At 49.9% G+C, this 23,070-nt stretch overlaps 1 protein-coding gene across 8 annotated transcripts in view; it reads right to left on the bottom strand.

Annotated features, from left to right (window-relative positions):
• RPS6KA2 (ribosomal protein S6 kinase A2) overlaps nucleotides 1–23,070 on the bottom strand; it is a 363,002-nt gene that overhangs the window by 149,568 nt on the left and 190,364 nt on the right. The window contains exon 1 of one of the 8 annotated variants that reach the window (XM_027601229.2): nucleotides 11,740–12,061. The exons of the other annotated variants lie outside the window; for them this stretch is intronic. Coding sequence (XP_027457030.1) covers nucleotides 11,740–11,838 — 99 coding nt within the window. The 5' untranslated portion in view covers nucleotides 11,839–12,061. Of the gene's footprint in view, nucleotides 1–11,739; nucleotides 12,062–23,070 lie in introns of those variants that run through there. 8 annotated transcript variants of the gene reach the window in all.

Raw genomic sequence — 23,070 nt, 5'->3', positions numbered from 1 at the left:
CCAACCCTCATCAAAAGCAGCTTTCCTGCTCCTCCTGCCATCCTAGGGTCCGCTTCCCACACCCCATTTGGGAGGGGCTTTCCAAGCAGATATGGCCCTGTCACTCCCCGGAAGGACCCCCTTCGGGGTGTCACTGCCTTTAGGCTGAGATCCGACCCCTCCTCAGCTCTGGTCCTCCCGCTCTGGGTGCGCCGGCCTGGGGCTGCCCCCCCCCCAGGGCCCCTGCACCTGCTTCTCCCTGAGGAACACTCAGAGACACCAAGAGCCGTTGGCCACTTTGTCCCCCCTGCTAAAATGACCCCAAGATGTTTCCCAGGCCACCCTATCAGAGCTTGCTCTCTCTGTCCCCCTGGCTTCCTGCTCACTCCGTGTGGCTTTTCTCCCCACACTGTCACTACTGGTACATTTTTCTATGTCAGTCTGGCCTTTTCTCTTCCCCAGGAGAACGCAACTCCATGAGCACAGGCTTCACCCCGCGAGCGAGTGCTCCATAGCTCTTTACCGCATGAGTGCTGGTGAGGCTGAGCTTCCCGGGTGCCCCACAGGCCTCTGAGAAAGCCACGGCCCCCGCTGGTGGTGGGTCCAGCCTTGCGCCAGGGAGGACCCTCAGACACACCACGCTGACCCTGACAGGCCCCAAGATGCCTCATTTCCTGACATGCTGTCCTCCTGGAGGTCAGAGGCCAGCCCAGCGCCTTATGGTGCCTCTTCCACAACTGGGGGTCCAACTCAAAACCAGGTGACCTGCTGGGCCGGTCCCATCTGCTGCTATGACAAATCACAAACTCAGCCTTCCATCTGGCCAAGGATGCCATGCCCATCCCCCCCGCTCCCAGCATGCCGGCCCAGTGTGCCACGTGTGGACCCTGGGCTGAGCCCTCATGCTCCCAGGGCTGATGGGGGACCCCTGCTGTTGGCATCCCAGCGGACACACGGCCTTGCTCACCACCTGCTGTTGTCAGCATTTCAGCTGAGTGTCCCAACTGGAAAAGAAGCGCATGGAGTCCGCTGGGTGTCAAGCCAGCGGGCCCTTCTCTGGCAAGCTGCAAAGAACACCTCGTTCCCGCATGCACAGGTGCTTCTCCGGGTATGGCTCCCTGCTTGTGCACCACATATCACGGTTCGCAGGGGGAAGGGAAAATGAGGAGGGAGCGTTTTGGGATGGAGGGAAGGGCAAGAAGAGCTTTTTATGACTTCTGAAGTTATCAGATAGGGTGGCTTTTCTCTTTTTAACTAAGGCAAGTCCTGGGTGCAGGCACCAGTGAGACTTCAGGTCATGTCAGAATGAACAGCTGCCCTTCTGGAACTTTAGAGAACCGTGACCTTCCTGCCTAAACCATGAAGGAAGGACGTAAATTGTTCTCGGCCAGCAAGGGCTGACCCAGAGCAGCAACGGGAAGAAGCACGGGATTGCAGAGGGGGTGCCTGGAGGCTGCAAAGTCCGACATGGGGGCCCCGGGGGTCACGGGTACAGAGGGAGCCCTCGGCAGAACCCGGCTCCTTCTGCTCCATTCACCAGCCGGGAAGCCGTCTTGGGCGCCAAAGCTTTAAAGTGACATTATCTGTCACGAAAAACCAGCATGAGGACTTGGAGAGCTTTTACATTTGGGGAGAAATTGCTTTCAGAGATGTCACAAAAACCGTCTTCCTGGAATTAAATCCATTCTCCTGTAAGCACGAGCTTTGAAAAGTAAAAATCCTCATTGGCTTTTATTGTTTCTCAGTTTTTAAAAATTGCTGGTGTTCACATATGTCAAAATTTCTGAGATCTTAAGAGGTTAATAGTTTCTCAAACTTTTAAGATATTTTACTAAGCTTTTAAAAATTTTAAGTGCTCGAAATGATTTTCTTTCCACAGTCTTTGTTGCGGGACGGCACTATCAGCAGCTACATTGGGAGTGTAGATTAGATGCCACTTCTACAGAAAAGTTTCAAACGCAAACAGCAGCCTTACAGTTGTGAGCTGCCCAGAGCCCGGACTGTGCTAAGCTGACGTGCACTTTTATAAGGATTTCTTCTTTGTTGCACGGACACAGTGGTTTTACCTCCCCCCACCATTAGTACTGGGTCATGACCATTTTTTCCTACACTTTAACTCCCTAAATGAAAGCCCTATAGGTAATTCCTGGGCACGTGGTGAACATTCAGTTACTACGTGAGGCCTCCAAGGACGTCACACGTGCTAGAAGACGCGCCATGCACAGACAACATCCACATAGGACACAGCCGGACAAGAGTCCTGAGGGCTGCTCACGCTGTCCCTGGATGCAGAGCTGCCAGAGTGGAGCCTGATGGGTTCCTGATCAGCTGCAGGTTGGTTCGAAAAGGTTTTATGTAAGTTCACACATGGCCCCAAAGCACTGAGCTAGCGCGGAGGAGTCGAGCCCACATCGATGACAGCATCAGGGAGGACAGGTGTGCTCTTCCCCAACAGCTGGGGGAGCTCCCCAGACCCAGGCCTAGACCCAGCAGGAGGACATATGACTTGGGGAATTTTACAAAAACCCAGAACATCACAGAAATGGGTGACTGAGCCCACACCACAAGGAAGACCTTCTCCCGTTGCTTCTCTGCTCAACACCGCCCTCCCCAGATGCGACTCTGAACACAAACCACCCTCTCTGTGAGGACTCAGGGCATCATGCTCTACTCCATCCTGGGTCATAAAGCAGTGACTACCTCTCTGCACCAATTCCCGCAGAGCTTCTCTGTCCAAACCTAAGTGCTCCAGAGCCAGGGTCCCCCAGGGAGGGAGGTCGTCCTGTACTAACGCCTCCGTGGAGGAGCTCCGAGCAAACGGGGAGGACGGATGTGCAGGAGGGGCTGGGTGCATGGGCCTGGGCCTGGAGATGGCCAGTCGGGGGGGGGGGGGCGGCGGGCAGCACAGAGGGTTGAGGGAGGGTCTGCGAATGAGTGGGTCTGGGCGCAGCACTGGAAGGGACAGAAGGCCACACTCAGCCCTCGCTCTGTGGGTGGGACATGAGACAGTAGCAGGAAGCCCGAGCCGGCCGTGCCCACCACCCCTAGTGAGTAGAAGCCCCATCAGGGTCGTGGTGGCGTCTCCAATCTGTACCCCTTCTACCTCCCTTGTACACATTCAAAATGACTACGGTTCATTCTAACTAGTCACTCTTAACGTTCTTATGCCAACTCTTGGAGTCCCGTTGTCCTGAGCCTCAAAACACAGGCTGTGAAAGAAAAAAGTGCTATGTCCTGATAAAGATTTTCCGACAGTCTAAATCTTTCCAGCCATTGCAGTGCACCGCGAGCATGTCCGCGACCTGTGCACATCAGCTTCTGCATGTCCTGTCAGGTCAGACATTGTCATCCACTTCGCCGTTGGAGTGGATCCTACAAAGTCTTGATCGTGCAAGATCTAGAAACATAAGACCTAGAAATACAGAAGTCATGCCTGACCTCCTGCTGTTTCTTGGGGTTCTCTGGGGTGAAGGCAGTTAGCTCTGACTGCCTTGGCATTTCAGCAGCCCACCTGCCCTGTTCCCTCAGGTAATTACAATCGCAGCTGACTGCGAGGAGCTGAAGGTGTTCTAAAAATAAGGGCTCTTTTCTGCTTCGTTCGTCTGGTTTTCTTTCCTCTGCTTTATCTTCAAAGTCAACCAAAGAGAGTCACTTTAGCAAGTCCTGGGACAGGAATGTCTCCCGGGGCACCTCTGGGCATTTGCCCTGGGGGGTGTGGCCCTGATGCACTTTGGGGGTTCACTGGTCGGCGGCCGAGCGAATGGGGGGGTCCACAGGCACCAGCAGGGCCTGCACGGCTCCGTGAGGCTTCAGCGGCCACCTTCTGGCCTCGCGGCCACTTTCCCACACATGGACGTGCCACTGCTGCATCTTCGGGCCGCCTCTTGCATTTTACTCACATTCCTGAGTAATGTGCTTTCTTTTATGGTCATCTTTAGAAAGGGACTGTCCACACTATACTTTGGATGTGAAAATACATTTGGAAATTAATATCATATCTAACCTTAGTTGTAGAAGGTTTGCAACCATCTTGGGCCATAAGTGTTAACACGGGGACCTGAATGAGCAATTTTCTTAAGTAGTCACTAGAGCATTTCCACCATAACCGTTCCAAAATAGAGTCTTTCAAAGCAGAATCCCTCCACCCTTCCCCCTTATAAATTCAGCTGCACATTTTAATGAGTACAAGCTGCAAGCCCATGGGCCTTGCGTGGGACGGTGTGGCCGGGTGGTCTCAGTTGAGTGTCACAGCTCATGTGAGCTGCAAAGACGCATTAAAGCAGGCCCCAGACGCGTGTGCTGGCTACTGTCCCGAAACCCCGGCCTGAAAATGCGGCCCCCAAGTCATTCCAGGGGCGTGAAGCCTGCCAGTCTCATTCAGAGCCCTCTCTCCTCTGGAAACAGAAGAAAGCACAATGGCCAACAGCCTAAGTGCTCATTCTCGGACTGCGTTTTGGGGATCTTGCTAATTTCATATGGGAGAGCAGAGCAGGCAAAAGAGAGGACAGGTCTTTCCTGTAAGAAGCCCGAGAATACGCCCGAGCGCCTCACGCCCTCTCCCAGCCCAGCCCGGCCTTGCTGGGTTGGTTAGTCCCGAGCTGGAGGGCCAGCCCCGGGACAGCGCAGACCCCCTTCTCCGTCAAACAAGAGCTGCTATGCCATGAGGTACATTCAAAACGATGGCGCTGTGGACGAAACCATCACTCTTGGGAACCTTAAGAGAGCTAAACTTCGGAAAAGCTGCTTTGTGGCATACTAACCTGAAGCAGATGTGTACTCCGAAGGGCCAGAGAGGCTGACAAAAGAGGAGAGAAACTCCGTTTCCACAGTGTCGTGCAAAACTCTTTACAGAGAGGGTCCAAACAAAGCCAGCTTTGGGCAACACCCCAGAATGCCAAGTGCAAACCCTCCCCTGACGAGGCCCATTTCCCTTTTTCAAGCATTTACTAACTCGAGGATGGCATTAGCCTACGGTTGTCCCCATACTGTAGCTGAGCAGGTAGGAGCTCAAAATGATGACGTGCCTGGCGCGGCCGAGGGCAGAGACAAGGGGCGTGCCACGAGAAGGGGTGGCCAGCAGGGTTGGGGCGCATCCAGGGGCAGGGAGCACTGTGCAGGGTGTGCAGGGACAGGAACACGGCCTGGAGATTCCAAGGACCCTTGCAAACCAAAGCCCGTGGAGGAGTGGCCGCTGTGTATTTTCTGGGTGGAATCAAGTAGGGTTCTCTGACCAGTGGTGTTCCTGGGACACTCCTTCATGGATCTCAAGATATATATGCAAATTACCATCACAATAAGTACTGGCCAAGGAAGATTATTCTGACACCTGTTAAAGACAGCGAGGAAGACTCTATTCACCAGAGCACTGCAACGGGGTCTCGCAGTAGGAGAGCGAGGCCGAGCTCGACTCAGATGCAGGAAGGAAGAGTGGGGATTTATGGGTGAGGAGCAGAGCTGGAGGGTTGGTGAGTGCAGGGTGAGTCTAAACTGACCTCGTAGGATTCTCACTGCAGGCAGGGGGTGACCAGACATCACCTGCGGAGTGGTGGGGATAAGGAATTCGGTCAGATATCTGGGGGGGGGGGGGGGGGTTCTCTCTAAATTGGCTCAGCGGGATTCTTGCTAACATTGGGCACTGCAAGGATGACGCAGGAGCCCAAGGTCAGAGCCTCGTTGTGAAGGGGACCCAAAGGGGCCTGACTACCGTTTGCTTGGAGGAGAGTCTTTGTCACGGCACATCTCGGGTGGTTTCAAATGCAGGCTCCTGCCTGCTTGGTGAGAAATCACAGGTTTGTGGTCACTGCACACGCATTCGCCAACCAGAGCGCGGAGTGCAAGTGCCTCGTGGCTAACTGCACCACCACTACGCCTCCTCGCTAGCTCGGGGCAGGAAAGGCTTCTGACACAGCTGCAAACCAGACGTGATGAACCACATTTTATACTGAATATATTTGTGCCTCATCCATTTGCTTGATTAAATCACACTGTAGCTTTATAGACTATTTGTTGATAATTCCTACTTAAGTTTAATTTAATAGCTTTTACCAGTGAAAATATATCGGCAAACACATCATGCCGGAGGAAAAATACAACACAACATAACCCAGCGTCATCAGAAATAAAAGCAGAGCATTCTAGACGATGCCTTTAGTGCCAGCCCATCTGTACTTATTTGACGAGCACAAAACCTTCGGGCCCAAGAGGAAGGTTATTTCTGGCTAAACTACTGGTTGCCAACTCCATACAAAACACACCTATCCTCAGTTTCCCCACATTTCAGAAGAGCTCTTTCCACCGGAGCAGCCAAACGTCCCGAAGAACCCACACCACCCTGGTTAGCAGGTCTTGCCACCCAAGCCCCAAAGCCTCTTTCTCCACCTTCCTCCCTGCCCCGGAGAGTTCAGACTTCTCCCACCCACTGAATAACGGGCCACATCTGAGCACCGTCCACCCAGCATGCAAGCAGCAGGGTGAAGCCCTGGGTGATAAGTCAGATGATGTGTGCACTTCCATTGCTTTCCTGTGCTTCTGAAATCATGAAAAATATACTGAAACCCTCTCTGCCAGGTCGGGGTGTGTGGTGGAAGACAGTCGGCACAGAGGCTTAGGGAGAAGGCATAAAGGAGGTGATGAAGGCAAATGGGGGGAAATCTCAATATTTTTGGTTGTCTTTTCACATATTTTTGAACAAGCAATAATATTTTGGGGAGTTTTCTTTCATGTAAGGAGAGCAAGTATGTCATGACTTGCTGAGATAAGGCATATCCCAAAAAGCGACCACGAATAAATTAATTTTAGTGTGTTTAAAATAGAATAAACGTACATAAGCAAAACAGTAAGCAAATTAAATACTTATTAATATGGACTCTTTCTTGTGGTCTTCTCTGATTTTTTTGTTGCTGTTCTTGTTGTCTGAAAGCCCAATAAAAATCAGGCCTCCCATAGAATTTTTGGGTGCTTTTACTGAAAGTACCTGAAAATTATTTTAATTAGAAATGGTTTTCCGGGAAACCACCCAAGATCTAGAAGAAGAGCTTACCTATCAAGCACCAAGAATAAGCCTTAATGTTTAACTTTCCAGGAAGCTTTCTTTTTCTCCATGACCAGAGCCAACATCACTCCCAGGATTTGCTAAGAGTCCCTTAGCATTTACTTTATTAGGACATCATGCTTCCCTTTAAAAGGGGTAAGCAATTAAAATATATTCAAATGTGCACATAGACAACACTTGGTGACTTACACCTGCAACCACGGGAAATAGAAATTAATTTGACAGTCAATATAATTAGACTCTTTAAGTTAGGGATGCCAAAAATTTCACACAGTAGGTTCCATTCCTGGGTCTGCCTCTCTCACTAGATGTTAAGCTCATCGAGGGCAGAGATCATACAAAGATCACATCCTATGTACCAGTTGCTTAGCATGATGTACATGGTATACGCTAAAAATTCTTGGTGTAAACAACTGAGCAAGTCTGTAAATAAATGAAATTCTTCCACCCAACAGCTTACCACTTATCTGTATCCCAGCTAAAGGACTTGCATTTTGTCCTTCTCACCCACCCTCAATTGTCTTTCAGTAAAAATGTCAAAAATGATAGGTAATCAAAGAGAACCAACTCCCTGATTTTGGTGACTCCAAACAAAATAACCGTTCCTGAAATGAACTGTCTTTGAGCATTGATCCCTTTAACAAACTGGTAGATAAATCATACTGAGTAAATAATGTCACTTTTTATTAATTTAAAAAACTATATTCCCCCCCACCCCCGCCCCACCAGGCACTTCCTAGCCAACCCCTCTCGACCTCCCACAGCCCCAAGCCAGGCTTTGGAACTTGAACGTCAGACCTCTGGAGTCTCTCCTGGGGAAGTGAAGGCTGAGCCAGGAGGATGTCTTCCCGAAGCTCCCGAACTTGGGCTGCTGACGCTGGGGCATTTCCTGACTCTAGAAGCCACCTTAGCTCACAACGCCATGGCTTTGGGACCTGAATTGGTAATGCACTCACGGATTGGTGCAGCTGACTCACAGGGTGATACGTAAGGAAAGGAAGAGGAATACCGCCATCCAGCCAGACGATGGGAACTCCATCTTAGCAAATGGGGCCGATCCTAGTGAATGATGGTATTATGTATGGAAGGAAGCCTGGGAGAGGTGATCTCTGGCCTTTTCTTCCCCTAAGTACACAGGAAGGTCATCTAAACTATTAATTACCAGGCTGAGTGTTTCTTGAGATAGCACAAGCCATGGGTTCTACAGGCCACAGGGGCAATCCCAGGTTCACACCGTGCCAGGAGACACCCAACACTATGAAAACCATCACTAAGCCCAGAAAATATGCATCAGGATCCATAGCTAACAAGTGACTAACAGTGCCACCATCCAGACTCCACGTTAAGTCTTTACGTGCGATAGCTCACACCGATCACCTTAACCCTATGGGGCAGGAAGTACTAGCCCATCTCCCAGCAGAGGGAAATGGGGCTCACAGAGGTAAAGGAGCAACCACCTGCTGTGAAAGATACACATGAGAATCCAATTCCGGTGGATGTGATACAAAGCCCAGATGCCCCTGGAACTTTCCAACTGCCAAAAAAGGTTCTCTAGAATAATTTCAGGTTGTAGAGCACCATCCAAAATACCTCTCAGAGTAATTTCCTTTTAATAATTACAAGAGCCTTCCTTCAAGTCCCATCTAATACACGGTAAACTCCAGTAACCCCACAACCCAGAAGGGCTAAAATCAATAATAGACGGCACAAGCTCTTACAGCAAGAACTTCCTTTAAAACAATCTAGGCGCAAGAGCATAAGCAAGTCCTTTGGCTTCCCTGGGCTCCATTTCCTCATCTATAAAATGGGCTGCTGAATCAGGAGCTGGTTACACCTTCCAGGTAGGTGCTGAGGCTCTCAGGCAGTGAGGTCAATGCCCTGAAATCCGGGTGAAGGTCAGACAGTGAAACCTGATATCTTTCTAGGGCATGCACAAAGAAGCCTAGGAAAGATACCCAATTTCCCTTTAGAAACTCCAAAAATCACTCTTGCCAGAGTCAATGATGTGGCCCTCTCAGTTGGGGCAACGCCGAGACACTATAAAAATATTTAGGCTATAATCCATAAACCGTTTCCAAATCTGATTAAGTAATCTGGCTTCTCTGTTGGTTAGAGTTTACCCCATGCTGGATTCTAGATTAAAGTTAAATTTAAAAGCAAGTATGAAAACATGAATTTTAATGTTTTAATAAAGATAATAGTGTTTTCAACTTAAAGTAACTACTGTCACTTTCCTGTTTATGGCACTAGATTCTGAATTCAAAAAACAAAAATTTTCAGTGTCTGTGTATATTTTACAAAATAAATTTCACAGAAACAATGAAAAAAATGTTTATTTTTACAATTTAATCAGTCCAAACAGGAAATATACATCTGTGCTAAGCACTTTGTATGTCCTATTACCCAACCCCAAACTATTGACAGACCCCCCCCCCAAAAAAAATTTTACATTTTTTTGATGAGTGCTTCTTGGCCTACAGTCTGCTGTGGATATGCAAGTGGATAAACAGGCTTCTCTGGTAAAAGATGGAGAGACAGCTGGGCGGGAATATGGAACTTGCTGGACAGAAGCACAGGGTCAGCCACTTATTAGATCCCCCACTAGGTGGAGGCACCATGAGGCCAGGACTTCTAGGACTTGTGGTTTTGGATCTAGCTATGTGCTGAGCACATAGCAGGCTTTTAAAAAGCAATTGCAGAATGAATTAGTTGGTAAGTTTTCAGCAAAATCCTCAATTTTTGGGCGGGGAGTCCCCCTACCAATAGAATGAGGATAGTAAAACATGCCTACTTGAGTTTTCACAAGAGACAGGTGAATGCATTTGTAGAAAACAGAGCATTGTATCCGAGCTATCTTTCTCAATACTTCTATCCCGCACCCAGCATCCAGGTTATATGAAGTGCTCATTGAATGCGTGCTAATAGATCACATTCCTCTCTAGTCAGCTGACCTTCCGCCTATCTGATGGTGTATTTATGATTTTTAGAAATTTTATTTTCACATTGAAGAAACCTCATTTCTATCCCCTTCTTGGTTGCCCATTATGCTATTTTTATGAGGCACTTCCCAAACCCGGTTCTCCCTGCTGAACCCTTAACACTGGAGGCGAGTATATCATGCTGATGGGATTCCTGACCCTCCACCAGTTCAGCCTGGTATCTGTTGCTGGTCTTCCTGAAAAGCACTGGGAGTCTGCCCACCCGTGTGCCTCCCCTTGGCAAGGACAATAAATGAAAAGGAGACAAGGAGCTGTATAATAAACTTAGCATTTTGATGAAGAAAAACTTATTGGGCATAAAGGTAAATACTGTCCTGACTTGCTGTTCTTATCAATTTTAGCTTTTTAAAAAGTGCCTGAGATCCAGGAAAATGATTTATCTCACTAACTCGTGTTTAATTTCTGTCAATGTGAGGTTTGAGGCAAGCCCTCCTCCATTATTTGATTAACAGTTGTATTTGTTTGAAAAATATGTTCCACCCTCAGAAACCAGCCACAAAGATCCTATCTAGTCCAAATCTGACTTAGTGATACCATAACAGAAACTTTTTATAGAGTAATTCCCTGTTGCATTCATGTCTATTCCTGAGCTTTGCTTAAAGATCTGGTAATTGTAACAACCCATGCCTGTATCAAATATCATGGCAGCCAGGACAAAGAAAACCAAGATGAAAAATGTGACATTGTTCCAATTGATTTGACTTCCTTAGAAATAAGTCAAAGCTGAGATAGGTGCCAGCCTTTTGGCAAAGGCCAGGGCAATGTCAAAGGGAAACACTAGGCTGTGTAGCCAGCCCCTGCCCCCAACATCACAATCTCTCTCTCTCTCTCTCTCTCTCTTTTTTTTTTTTTTTTACTTAAACACGTTCCACCGTTTGGTCATCTATAGATTCAACAATGTAATTTGGACACCGGGATGAAGAGAAGAAGATCTGATTGCTGAAACAAAAAACCACATCAGAGAACTGTCCACAGATGATTTTGGAAACCCAAAGATGACAAGATGAGGGACAGGAGGAAAGGACATAATTTTCAGGGTCCTCTGGGTTTCAGGGCGAATCTCTATCAAACCCGGGGCTGCAGGGATATTGCACCAGGCACTTCGCTACTGAGCACCGTTTCAGACTGGCCCGAGTCGATTGTATTGTTACCTTTTAACATATATGTATGTATATATATGGCCAACGCTACACTGATTTCAAATACACATACATCTGCACGATACGGTAGCACTTGTGTGGCTGCGGGCCACAGAAAGGTAAACCCACCTCCCCACCCCCAGACCCTCAGCCGAGGGGAGCGCCGCGGAGGTTCTGTTTTTGGGACTTTGGAGGTGCCACGCGGAACCGCGGTCCAGCTGCACGGACCGAAACGCCCTCCCTACCCCGAGCACCTATGTGGGCACGGTGACCGCTCCGCATCCAGCGCAGACCCAGGAACAAAATGAGTTAGAAATTCCACTGGGGCAGAGTTTAGTCCCCAACGAGAACACGAGGACCGGTCCAGTTATTGCTAGGTCCCAACAATAGCGTTCGGTTTTAGAAAAACCGGACCGGCTCTCAAATAACTTTAACTCCCTGACATGGGTCTGTGGGTACCGTGCATGTGACAATAGAAAGGGCTCGGGATGGCTCCGCGACCCGCAGCATCCTCCAGGGCGCGGCGGAGACCTGGGTACTTGCGCGCACAGAGGCGATGGATGGCATTTACCTCGAGTCGACTTAGACTGGAGCTCTTGGAGCGCGACTTCTTGCGCAGGTACACGGAGAAGAACCTGCGCACGGTGAACTTCTTCATGCTCAGGTCCATCGCCCCGCGCCCAGCCGGGAGGAGCCGCAGGCCCGGAGGACGCGCATTCCCGGCGCATCCCAGGCGCGCGGGGTCAGGTCCGAGGGCGGGTGCGCGCCGCCGGGGAGCCCGCCGCGGCGGCCATCGGCGCGGGGCGCGGGCTGCGGGCACAAAGGGCAGGCCGAGCCGGCCACCGCGGCCGGGGCTCCAGCGCACCCTCCTCCCTGCCTCCTCCTCCTCCCCCTCCTCCTCCTCCCGCAGCCTGCGAGGACCAGCCCCAGACAGCCCCGCCCCGCCCCGCCCTCAGCCACTACCGCCAATCAGTGCCCGCCGCCCCGACGCTCCCTCCTCCTCCTCCTCCTCCCCCTCCTCCCCTTCCCCCTCCTGCTGCTGAGGCTGGTGCTGCCGCTGCGGCCGCCGCCCCACGAGGACCAGCCCCGGCAGCCCCACCCCACCCCGCCCACAGTCACTACAGCCAATCAGATGCTCCCTCCTCTCCCCTCTTCCTCCTCCTGCAGCGGCCGCTGCGGCCGCCGCCCCGCGAGGACCAGCCCCGCCCCGCCCCGCCCCCCGCGGCTGCCGCCAATCAGCAACCCCCAGCCCAGGCGCTCCCTCCTCCTCCTCCCCCTCCTCCTCCAGCCCTGAGAGGATCAGCGCCGAGCAGCCCCGCCCCGCCCCTGCCCCTCCCCCCGCCACTACCACCAATCAACGCCACCGTCCCACTGCCCCAGGCGCTCCTCCCCGTCCCCCTCCTCCCCCGCCCTCCGAGTCCTCCCCCCCGCGCGCGGCCCCGCCCCCCCGCCCACACCCCCACACCCCCGCTCGGCGCCCTGGGCGGCGCAGTCCTGACGAGCCCAGCGGACGACGGCTGCGCTGCCCCCCGCAGGCGGAGCGGGCGCCCCAGCGGCTCGGGCGCCTGCCCTCTGTTCTGCTCCGCTGCCCTGCTGGACTGCGTTCTAGCTGGGGGGAGTCGTTATGGTGTCTTTCCTTCAAATAGCCACGTACACACGTTGGCATAATGCTCTTCTGTGCCGAACAAAACTTTTGTTAATCAGCAAACATTTCTGGAAAATGAAAAAAAATCCGAGGGGCTCCGTGAGCCTTCGCAGGGCGCTCTGCCCCTCTGCTCTTCCCGCCGCGGCCCCGCAGCCCGGGCGCCCGAACCTGCGGGTCCATCTGTCACTCCCCGGGGTGAACGGACCCCCACGCGGCCTGGGGAAACCTCCGTTGGCAGTGCTTGGAGAACAAAGACACATCCGTTCTCCATGACCTCCGACTCCATATATAGAAAATTGTCCAAACGGATGACTTACTAGGCCCAGCACAGTGTCCTGAGTCAGGGCTCTCTCTGAGGCCGGCTGCTGGTTGTAGGGCTGGAGGGGATTTGCCTTAAAGGGAACATTTTTTTTTCCCCCAGAAATGCTCACCGGAGGGCTGTAGACAGTTCCAGATCTTTGAGCTCAGAGCTCCCAGCAGCTTCTTCATTTTACTCTTGTGCAATGCGCACGTGTTGAGTCAATGTTTAAAGTAAGGTCAAAGTCAGCACAGAAACTTTCATGCATATGGTACTGTGTGCCAAGATTTGCTCTTTTGCCAGGTAGATTGTGAAAAATCCCAAGTGTCCTGTCATCCGCTTGGCTAAGTCAAAGGTTGCATTTAATCCCTGTAAAGGGCTGTCCTTGCTAAAGTGAGTAGGGAGGGCAGATGCCCCAAATGAGAACTGGCCATTTCACACTGCATCTGGGTCAGGAGGTGAGGTCACGTAAGCTCTCTGGGGTTTAATGGATGCCACAGGCCGGGCAGTGGTGAGCACAGAGTTTAGAGTGGATGCTGGGTGCTGCCACGTCCTTGCTTGGAGAGCCTGAGCACACTGGTCTGTTCTGTGTCCCCACTGTGCATCTCTAAGATGAAAATATGCATGTCAAAACTGGTTCCTGTGGGGTGCCTGGGGGGCTCGGTTGGTTAAGTGACTGCCTTGGGCTCAGGTCGAGATCCTGGAGTCCCGGGATCGAGTCCCACATCAGGCTCCCTGCTCGGCAGTAAGCCTGCTTCTCCCTCTGACCCTCCCTCCTCGCATGCTCTTTCTCTCTCTCCCATTCTCTCTCTCAAATAAATAAATATCTTTAAAAAACAAACCAACCAACCGGTTCCTGCTTCCCTCAAGGGTTCTGCTGGAGGGCGATTATCCCTACTCCAGGAAACAGCTTCTTACCCCCTAGAGCCTTCCCCTTCGCCGGCACTTGAGGCATCTTGGCTCTAAACAAATGCAAAGACAGGCCAGGACCAGGCCATGTTGCAGCTCTGGCAGAGAGCAGCTGATGGCCCACAGACACTGGGCTGGTCACCATCCCCTGGGATGAGAAAGGGGCCAGTTCTAACAAGCTTCACTGGGGGGAGATGGGGCCGGGGACCATATGCCAACTGTACCAGGTCAGGACAAAAGCCTCCGGCAGGCCTAGATCAGTGCTTGTGTTTTACCACAAGAGCATGTTGACCTGGTGTAACAGAACTGGAAAGGAAATGTCTTATGGGGCATTCATGATCCCCCACATTTGAGTGCAACCAAACTGCTCTATTGAACTTGGAGTCTCAAAAGAGTAAAAAAAAAAAAAAAAGCTTTCATATTTTCAACTGTAGAAATAATTTCATTGCTAGAACCTTTGTGTTTGCCTTTGTCTTTAACCTGGTAAACTAAGTCTATCAAAATCTCTAAAAATCATTTACCACCAGTTCCTGTGCTAATACGATGAATACCTCCAGACCACCAAACCTGCGTAGATATCAGGGCCTGCTTTCACCTGGGCCTGGATGATCCCTCCCAAATACTGGGGGCGGCGGTGGGGGGAAGGGTGAGCTTGTGCCCTGATGGTGGGGAGGGAGGGGGGGAGGCTTGGAGAGAAGACCAAGCTCAGCAGCCCCCTGGTGACCTTGAGTCTTTCCCTGCCTTGAACACGGGAAGCCTGACGCCACATTCTCCGCTGCTGCCTTTAAGCGAGGACTGGCCACGTGCGTTCACCTTGGTCCCACAAGTGGTCATGGACACCTCCTGGTGCCGTCCTCAGCCCTAGGGATACAAAGAAGACTGTGGCACGGCTCCTGACCTGCAGAAGTTGACAGCTGCACGAAGAGAAGGTAAGCAGATAGACAAACACGATGCAGTTTTTATGCAATGCGAAAGAAACGTGTAAGGAAATGCTATGTGTTTGGAGATAAATCAGAAGTCGGTCCTAAGTGGAGGAGGTGGTATTTGGGGTGACCCCTGGGAGTGAGGAGCCATTTGTCCTGGGCAAACAGAGGAGGTGGGGTCCCAGCTTGTAGAAGAACAGGGTTACTGAGAATTTAGAACAAAAGGGGTTTCATGATTGATTAATGAAAATTAAAGTTCTATCGAGTCCCCAGGACACCTGAGGCATATAATTTCAGAATTTCAGAAACAATAACTGAGGTCTGGTCCATCCTGGAATCCCCCCTTTGGGAACAGCTTTTGGAAGGAAGGTAACTTTGGCAAAATCTGTACCATCATACCCTTCCTTTCCCTCCCCCCGAAGGACTGGGAAGGGGGGATGCCACCTGCTTTGCCTCAAGCCCCCCGTGAGAGTTGTGATTTGCTGCGGGTGCAGTTCGGGTCTGAGTTCTAGAGAGCAGGGATGGTCACTGCTCTGGGGAGGCTCAGGAGGGGCTGTTCACTGAATGGACCTATGTTCACAGCGCTTGCAGGAGGAAGGATGCAAGAGGTTTCTTAAAGACCAGGTGTGGCCATGTGATCAAGGGGCAAGTCCGGGGGTCTCTGAGATGCTGTCCGGAGCAGAAGCGTGCAGCACCAGGCCCAGGGCCGAGGGAAGAACTCTAGGTCCTGTAAGTGCGTGCAGACCGGGTGGGGGCATCTCCAGCTGCAGTCACCCCAGAAGAAGACAAGACAGCTCTCCATGAGAAAAAGGGTCAGAGTGAGGCTACCTGTGTGCAGACCAGTTCCAATGAGTCTGTTCTCTCCCTGTATCTCCTCCCCTCCCACTCTGACCCTGGCAGGAACCCAGCAGCCTCCCAGCCTAACACAGCCTCAAGCCAGGCAAAGAGACTGTGCGTCTGGCCAGTCCGTAGGACTGGAAATACTAATTTCTTAATCAAGTATTTAAAACTGAAAACAAACATGATTGTCTGTTATTCAGGAGTGGGAAGAAAAAACTATGCAGGTTGATGGGGTTCCCCGTCATTTACTCTGATAAGTACTGAAAGGTGTGTTTCGAGCCACGTTGGGTCAACAAACCAGTTACAAGTTACAACAAACCAGTTATAAGTCAAGAATGGTGTCCAGCTTCCATTTACAGCAGTGAGGGCCTCAGAGGATGGAAGTCACCTGCCCAGTGGGGTTCCCACAGGGTGGCACCCTCAGTGCGAGGTGGACGGGAAGAACCCCCTTGCAGACCAGGGCTCGTGATTGAGCACTGGCACTAACCAGAGAGGAGCAGGAGAGCGAGAATGACCCCCCACCCCAAGCATCCATGCACACAGCCCCTCCGTACACAGGTCCGCGGCCCCCATGCACCCCCGTGTCATCTGCAAACAGCAACAAAAGCTCCAGCGGTCTTGACTACTTCTTACCCGAGGTGCCCCACAGAAACACGCAGCTGTGCTCTCTAGAAAAATCCACATTAAACCCAGGCTTCCGAGAATTCCCCCAGAGGTGGTCACGGTCACTGCTCGCTCGAAGCACAGGGCGCCGGCACCAGCAAAGCCGGCAGGACCGCTGCCCGCGGGACCGGACGTGAACTCTGCCTGCAGCATTTATCGGATGTAGAATGTTAAGATGATAGATGAACAAGACACTCCGGGAAATGCGCCCGTGTGGTGCTGGGCATGTGTGCGAGCTTCAGAGAGCAGACTGCCCGAGCGGCGGGAGGTGGGGAGCCGGCTGTGTGGTGCTACCCGAGGCTGCTCCATGGGACGCACGTCGGATGTGAAATACCCGAATTCTATCCACTGTCCCCAATGTGACTTGACCTTTCCCGAAACTCTGAGCCTCTAGAACAGGGTTCTCAAGTGGGGCTGACTTGGCAATGGCTGGAGACAGGTGTGGTTGTCATGGCGTGGCAGGGGGAGGGATGCTACAGAGGCAGGGTGGGGTACAGCGCACAGGACAGCCCCTCCGTGTCCGAAATGCCCTAGGGCCAAGTCTGAGAACTGTGGTGAGCTCAGCAGCCGGCTGGGGTGGGGCGGGGGTGGGAACCTGTGCTCCTTCCTCACAAGGTTGTCACCTATAAATGTGGCAGTTTTGTGCAGTTAAAGCAAAATGTGGAAGTGCTCTGCAAATTGTAAACTGCTCACCAAAGCTGTTATTTGCTAAAATCCTAGAGTTTCACACAGAAAGCTAGTGACATGACTGGGGAAGGAGTAGTCCCCCAATTCTAGAATTTTTATCTGAAAGCTCCCTGTTAAACTATATTGTCCCCTGTCGGCACAACCGTTTACCCCGTGGCCCAAACTGGGAGGCAAGAATTACATTCACTTCTGGCGCTTCTTTATTCCCAAAGTCTGCCGATGCACAGAGCCTTGTCGGTGAGACTTTCTCGATATTTTTCACATCTCCCCTTCTTTCCAGCCCTGCTCTCAGGGACATGGTTTGGGCCCCATCAGTTCCTTCAGAATATGGTAATTTCCAGCTAGATGCCATCCCTCACAACCCATCCACTGTCCTGCTACTAAAAAGATCTTCCTAGAAGCAAAACCAGATCAAGTTACCCCATGCACCACAGGTGTCCAGGTCGTCCAGGAGAAGCGCAAACTCCAGAGCAGAGCAGGTGTGCCGTTCTTGGTCACCATTCCCCTCCTCACCGTCTGCCCTCCTTCCTGCCCCAGAACGCGGGCTGGGCCACGCTGACACGCTGCGTGAAGATGGGCTTCCCATGTCCACCACACTGTGGGTGCTGTGGTCACTGCCCGGGATGCCCGCCTGCCTCCACCCACTGGCATCGCCTCTCTCCCACTTCACGGCACAGGGCCATGTCCCTCCCGAGAAGCCTACCCAAACCCCTCCATGCTTCAGGCTGCGTGAGGGTGCCTTCCCCAGGCTCCCCGTTTTACTCACAGCACCAGATGATGACTCTAGGCTTCTCTGTCTGCCTCTCCCACCAGCAAGGAAACACTCAGGACAGCCACTGTCTGCAACCCTTCCTACGTTTGTCTAAAGGGGTTTTACGGTGACTACTTTCAGAGATCTGCTGGTTACCAAGAGCTGGGCCATTTCTACTATTTCATCTGTATAACATACTTAAAAAAACTGTGGAATGGACGCAGTGAATCCCATCTTATGAGCCTCAAGGAGCTGAGCCTACTGCCTAAACTTACACAAGATGAAAGTGTCCAAGCAAGATTTGCCTGTGAGTGCACGGCAAGGCGTCTGGAATTTTCCTAGGTGTGTATCAGAAGAAATCAAAGAAGGGAGAGGCAACCAAGAGAGTGACAGGCTAGGATCCTCATTTCCCTAGACAATTACACGTGGTCAAGACATGCCATGAGGCCAACATCCTGTGGACAGAGTGTCTCACAGACAGAAGTCCAGGCGGTGGCCTCCACAGGCCTCCTCATGGCCGTGGGGACAGATGCTGGGAGTGTCTTGGTGCAGAATGACTGGGTCTTCTTGTTAAAGGTCAGTTTACTCATGAGACAACACAGGGACACCAAAGGGAGGCTTATTACATGAAATAGCATTGGGAGCCAAGGGACCCTAGCATGTGGCCAAGAGAAGAACTCCGAAAACATTTCATGTAGAGGCAAAAATGTGCTTGGTCTTTTGTACTCATCAGTAGGGGAGGGGCAAAAGGACCATTCTTTATTGGGAGGTGACAGCATCTGTAGAACCTCTGGGTTTGACCCTACTAGTGTTTCCATGGTGTTTGTTATGGGTTGAATTGTGTCCTTTTCTAAAAAGATACATTGAAGTCCTGATCCCCAGCCTCTAGAATGTGGCCTTATTTGAAAACAGGATTGTTACAGATGTCATTAGTTAGGATGAGGGCATATGGGAGTAGGGTGGGCTCTAATCCAATGCGACGGGTGTCCTTGTAGGAAGGCCATGTGACAACAGAGGCAGAAATTGGAGCGGTGCAGCCACCGGCCCAGGCGCGTCATGGCCACCATCGGCACACAGAAGAGGTGAGAAAGAAGCTCCCTACACGTGTCAGGGGGGCATGGCTCTTGGCACCTCGAGCTCGGACCTCTGGCTTCCAGAAGTGTGAGACAACAAATGCATGCAGTTTCCAGCCACCCATCTGCTGTGCTATGTTCTGCAGCCCAAGGAGATGAACACACACACTTCTCCTTCCACGGCCGTGACGGTGAGCTTCCATGAGGAAGACAGCCAGCGAGCAGGCATCTGAGTGAACGGAGCATTTGGTCCGAAAGTATGTGAGAAAACCTGATCGTGAAAAGAGACGGGGGCTTTTTCTTGTCAGTCCGAGCCTACACATAAATTTCAGAGGAACGTTAAGAGGAAGGGAGTTAGCAGGAAAGAGGAAACAGGTGAAAACTATAGCAGGAAGGGTTTCTGTAACTTAAAAAGGAAAAAAAAAAATCCTCAAAATAGAAATGTCCCTCAAGACCTGGAATGGGTACAAAGGAGAATGTATAATCTCTGCCAGAAGTTTTTCTTAGCAAAAAATATTCATCTCTTAAACAATAATTCATAGACATCTATAGCATTCCAAACACTAAATACCTCTGGTAGAGATGGGAACTAGATGAACACATGAAAGAAATTCTCTGAGACACTGAAAGCTACAGGCTTTAATCCCCTGGGATATAGTGCTTGTGGTACGTCCTTCTCATCAGAGAACCGCAGGAGGAGGCTGGGGTGGGGGCGGGGTGCCATTCTTGCTCATGTGACGGATGACATATGCAGAGGGAGCCTTCCAGAGACACATAAAAATGCTAGGTAGAACAAGAAGAAAATCCTCTTTTAAAGCATGGCTGATCCAACAGTAATTAGGGGAACACAAAAGTAGGCAAAAACTGAGGATAAGAAGATATACCCTAAGAGGAAGCGATGTTTGTCCTGGAGTCTGATGTCAATTCCTGTAGTCCAGACCCGAGTTTCAGCAGGGTCTGGAGAATGGGACCTGGAGAGAGCCTGGGGCAGTGCAGGGTGGGAGGTCAGGTCAGAGCCACTCTGCTGAAAATCATGGTCCCCATAGAGCAGACTGTAGGGGGAGAGCGGGGAAAGCCCCACTCTGGGAGGAGACTTGTTTTTTCAGGTGTGAGCTCTGGAAATGGCACAGGACAGAGTTTCTCCTGTCAGCCTCCTTCAGCTCATAGTTAGGCCAGTTCCAGGCCAAAATTCACACTACCAGCCTGAAAAACCCCAAGCCAAACATTTACTTTTTAATGGTCTCAGATTGCAGCATCCTGAGGACCAGGCAGAAGCAAATACAAGTACTCTGGAGAAACCTATTTTAAACATGTCCCAAAGCTTAAACAGAGAACATTCTAAGGAACATGACTTGCAATCATAAATTGCTACAAACACGAGGAAGTAGCTACCATGAGCAAGAGTCAGCAGAGATAAGCAGAATCAGACCTGCAAAGATGGAGAGGTTGAAATTTTTGTATAAATCGTATAAAATATGTTTAACATGTTTAGAACACAAAAAGAAAGATGGAAAGCATTACAAGGAAACTAGCGATTACAAAAGATCAAGCAGATTTGTTAACATAAGTGGACCTTTAAAAATTAAACTGCAGTGATTTAAATTAAGAACTCCATAGATAAAGAGCAGTTTAGACAAAGCCCAAGAAATAAGTAGTTAATAAAGGAGAAGTTAGATCGGATGACAGTTGACAGAGTGCAAACAGGAAAGTCAAAAAGACAAGAAATATGAAAGCCAGTGTAAGATACGTACAAGACAGGGGGAGAAAAATCCAGTGTGTGAGTCTTATAGTGAGAGAAAAACAGATACTCACTATTCAAAGAGGTGAGCCAATGGTTGAGAATTTTTCAGAGTTGATAAAATATGCCAAACCTCATATTTATGAAGCCCCCCAAATCCCAAGGAGGATTAAATAAAAAGAAATCCATCCCTAAATACATATTCAACCTGCAGAATGCTTCTTCCAAGCAACCAGAAGAAAAGACAGGTTTTCTACAAATGAATGTTAGAGTGTCATCGGACATCTTAGTGGCATTGTTGGAAGGCACAGAAGGGCGGAATAATAGGTAAACGGTGCTGAGGGAAAACAATTATAACTTCAGCGTCTCCACCTTGCAAAATATCTTTCAAGAATAAGGGCAAAATTGGGGCACCTCGGTGGCTCAGTCATTAAGTGTATGCCTTCGGCTCAGGTCCTGATCCCGGGGTCCTGGGATCGAGCCCCGCGTCGGGCTCCCTGCTCGGCCGGAAGCCTGCTTCTCCCTCTCCCACTCCGCCTGCTTGTGTTCCCTCTCTCGCTGTCTCATTCTGTCAAATAAATAAATAAAATCTTAAAAAAATAAAAAAGAATAAGGGCAAAATAAAGACACTTCCAGATCAACAACCTGAGAAACTTGACTGACAATGACACTTATGGGTAAAGCTAAACACTTAGGAACTGCATAAAAAAAAAAAAAAGTCCAAGTATCGCACTATCCGTGGACTTACATCGAGTTAGAAATGAAATCTTGATTTAAATAGCAGCATATACAGCAGGATGGTAATTAGAGTTAGCATCTAATGTCTGGTTGAGAGTGCAGCCACCATGGGTCCCGAGTGTCTCTGCATTCTCTACTCGTTCTTGCTGAGTAGGTGAAAACATAAGGCACTGCCCACTCCTAACCTGGCCGTTTCTCAGGATTGTTTTGGCAGCAAGCATCCTTGAGGGATGAAGTCATATTTCTCTCCAAGACAAAGAGCAGGCTTGCTACCACTTGTTATAAAACACCAGGTCCCCCAAGCTCAGTGTTGTTCAACATGGATTCACTTTCACTGCAAGCATGGTATCTATCTATCTGCCCCCCCCACACACCAATGTCCCCTTGAAACTTGGGGGAAAAGGAAACCAATGACAATATGGTATCCATACCACTGTCTATTCCTTGCATAATAAAGTCCTTTCTTTCTGATCCCTGAAGCTGTCTTCTTCCACAAAAAGTAACAGGCTAATTGGTTTGTAAGTAAGGCAAAATCAAGTTAAACCATACACAAAGGGTAGAAATAAGTAAAAATATATAAGAAATTACAATCAATGTTAATGGGCTAAACTCTCCAGTTAAAATACAAAGAGTGCTACATTGGTTTAAAATAAATTTAGTTGGGGCACCTGGGTGGCTCAGTCGGTTGAGCATCCAATTCTTGGTTTTGACTCAGGTCATGATTTCAGGGTCGTGAGATAGAGCCCCACAACAGGCTCTGCGCTTGGTGGGGAGTCTGCAGATAGAGCCCCACAACAGGCTCTGCGCTTGGTGGGGAGTCTGCAGATAGAGCCCCACAACAGGCTCTGCGCTTGGTGGGGAGTCTGCAGATAGAGCCCCACAACAGGCTCTGCGCTTGGTGGGGAGTCTGCTTGAGATTCTCTTGCTCTCCCTCTGCCCCTCCTCCCATTTGCACTCTCTCGTTCTCTAAAAATAAATAAATGAATCTTTAAAAAAATAAAACAAGCTTGGTTATAGAGACATGTCTAAAACAAGAGATGTAGAAAGTTTCAAACGAATGACAAAAGATATATTGCGCAAATACTACTGAAAAGAACGCTGATAAAGCAACATCAAAGCCATACAAATTACACAACAAACATTTGAAGATATAAAATCATTATATACTGAAGAAAGTTTCAATTCGCCGGGAAGATTCAACAATTCTAAACTTGTATGCACCATATAACATGCTTTCAAAATATACGAATCAAAAATTGAGAGAACCAAGAGGAAAAATTGACAAATTCATTATCATGTGGGGAAGTTCTTAACATATCTCTCAATAAATGATAAATCAAGCAGAAAAATGACATTAAGTATTTAAATAATACATTTGGGAAAGTTGACCTAAGGAACATATATAGTATTCACTCAATATCCAGCCACTTTAGACTATGCATTCTCTCCAAGTACACATGGAATATGTACAAAAATTGACCATATTGTAATCTAGGCCACAAAGCATACAGATTAGTAAATTATCTAAAAAATAGTCACACTGTTGTTACCATATAGATTGATTTTTCTTACTATACCATACAGATCACTTTTACTTTATCACTTAATCCTCTATGATTGGAAATTTTAAAAATACA

Source organism: Zalophus californianus, chromosome 7 (assembly GCF_009762305.2).
Source record: "Zalophus californianus isolate mZalCal1 chromosome 7, mZalCal1.pri.v2, whole genome shotgun sequence".
In the NCBI taxonomy this organism is placed as follows: Eukaryota; Metazoa; Chordata; class Mammalia; order Carnivora; family Otariidae; genus Zalophus; species Zalophus californianus.
This window is presented reverse-complemented; position numbering and strand designations above follow the sequence as displayed.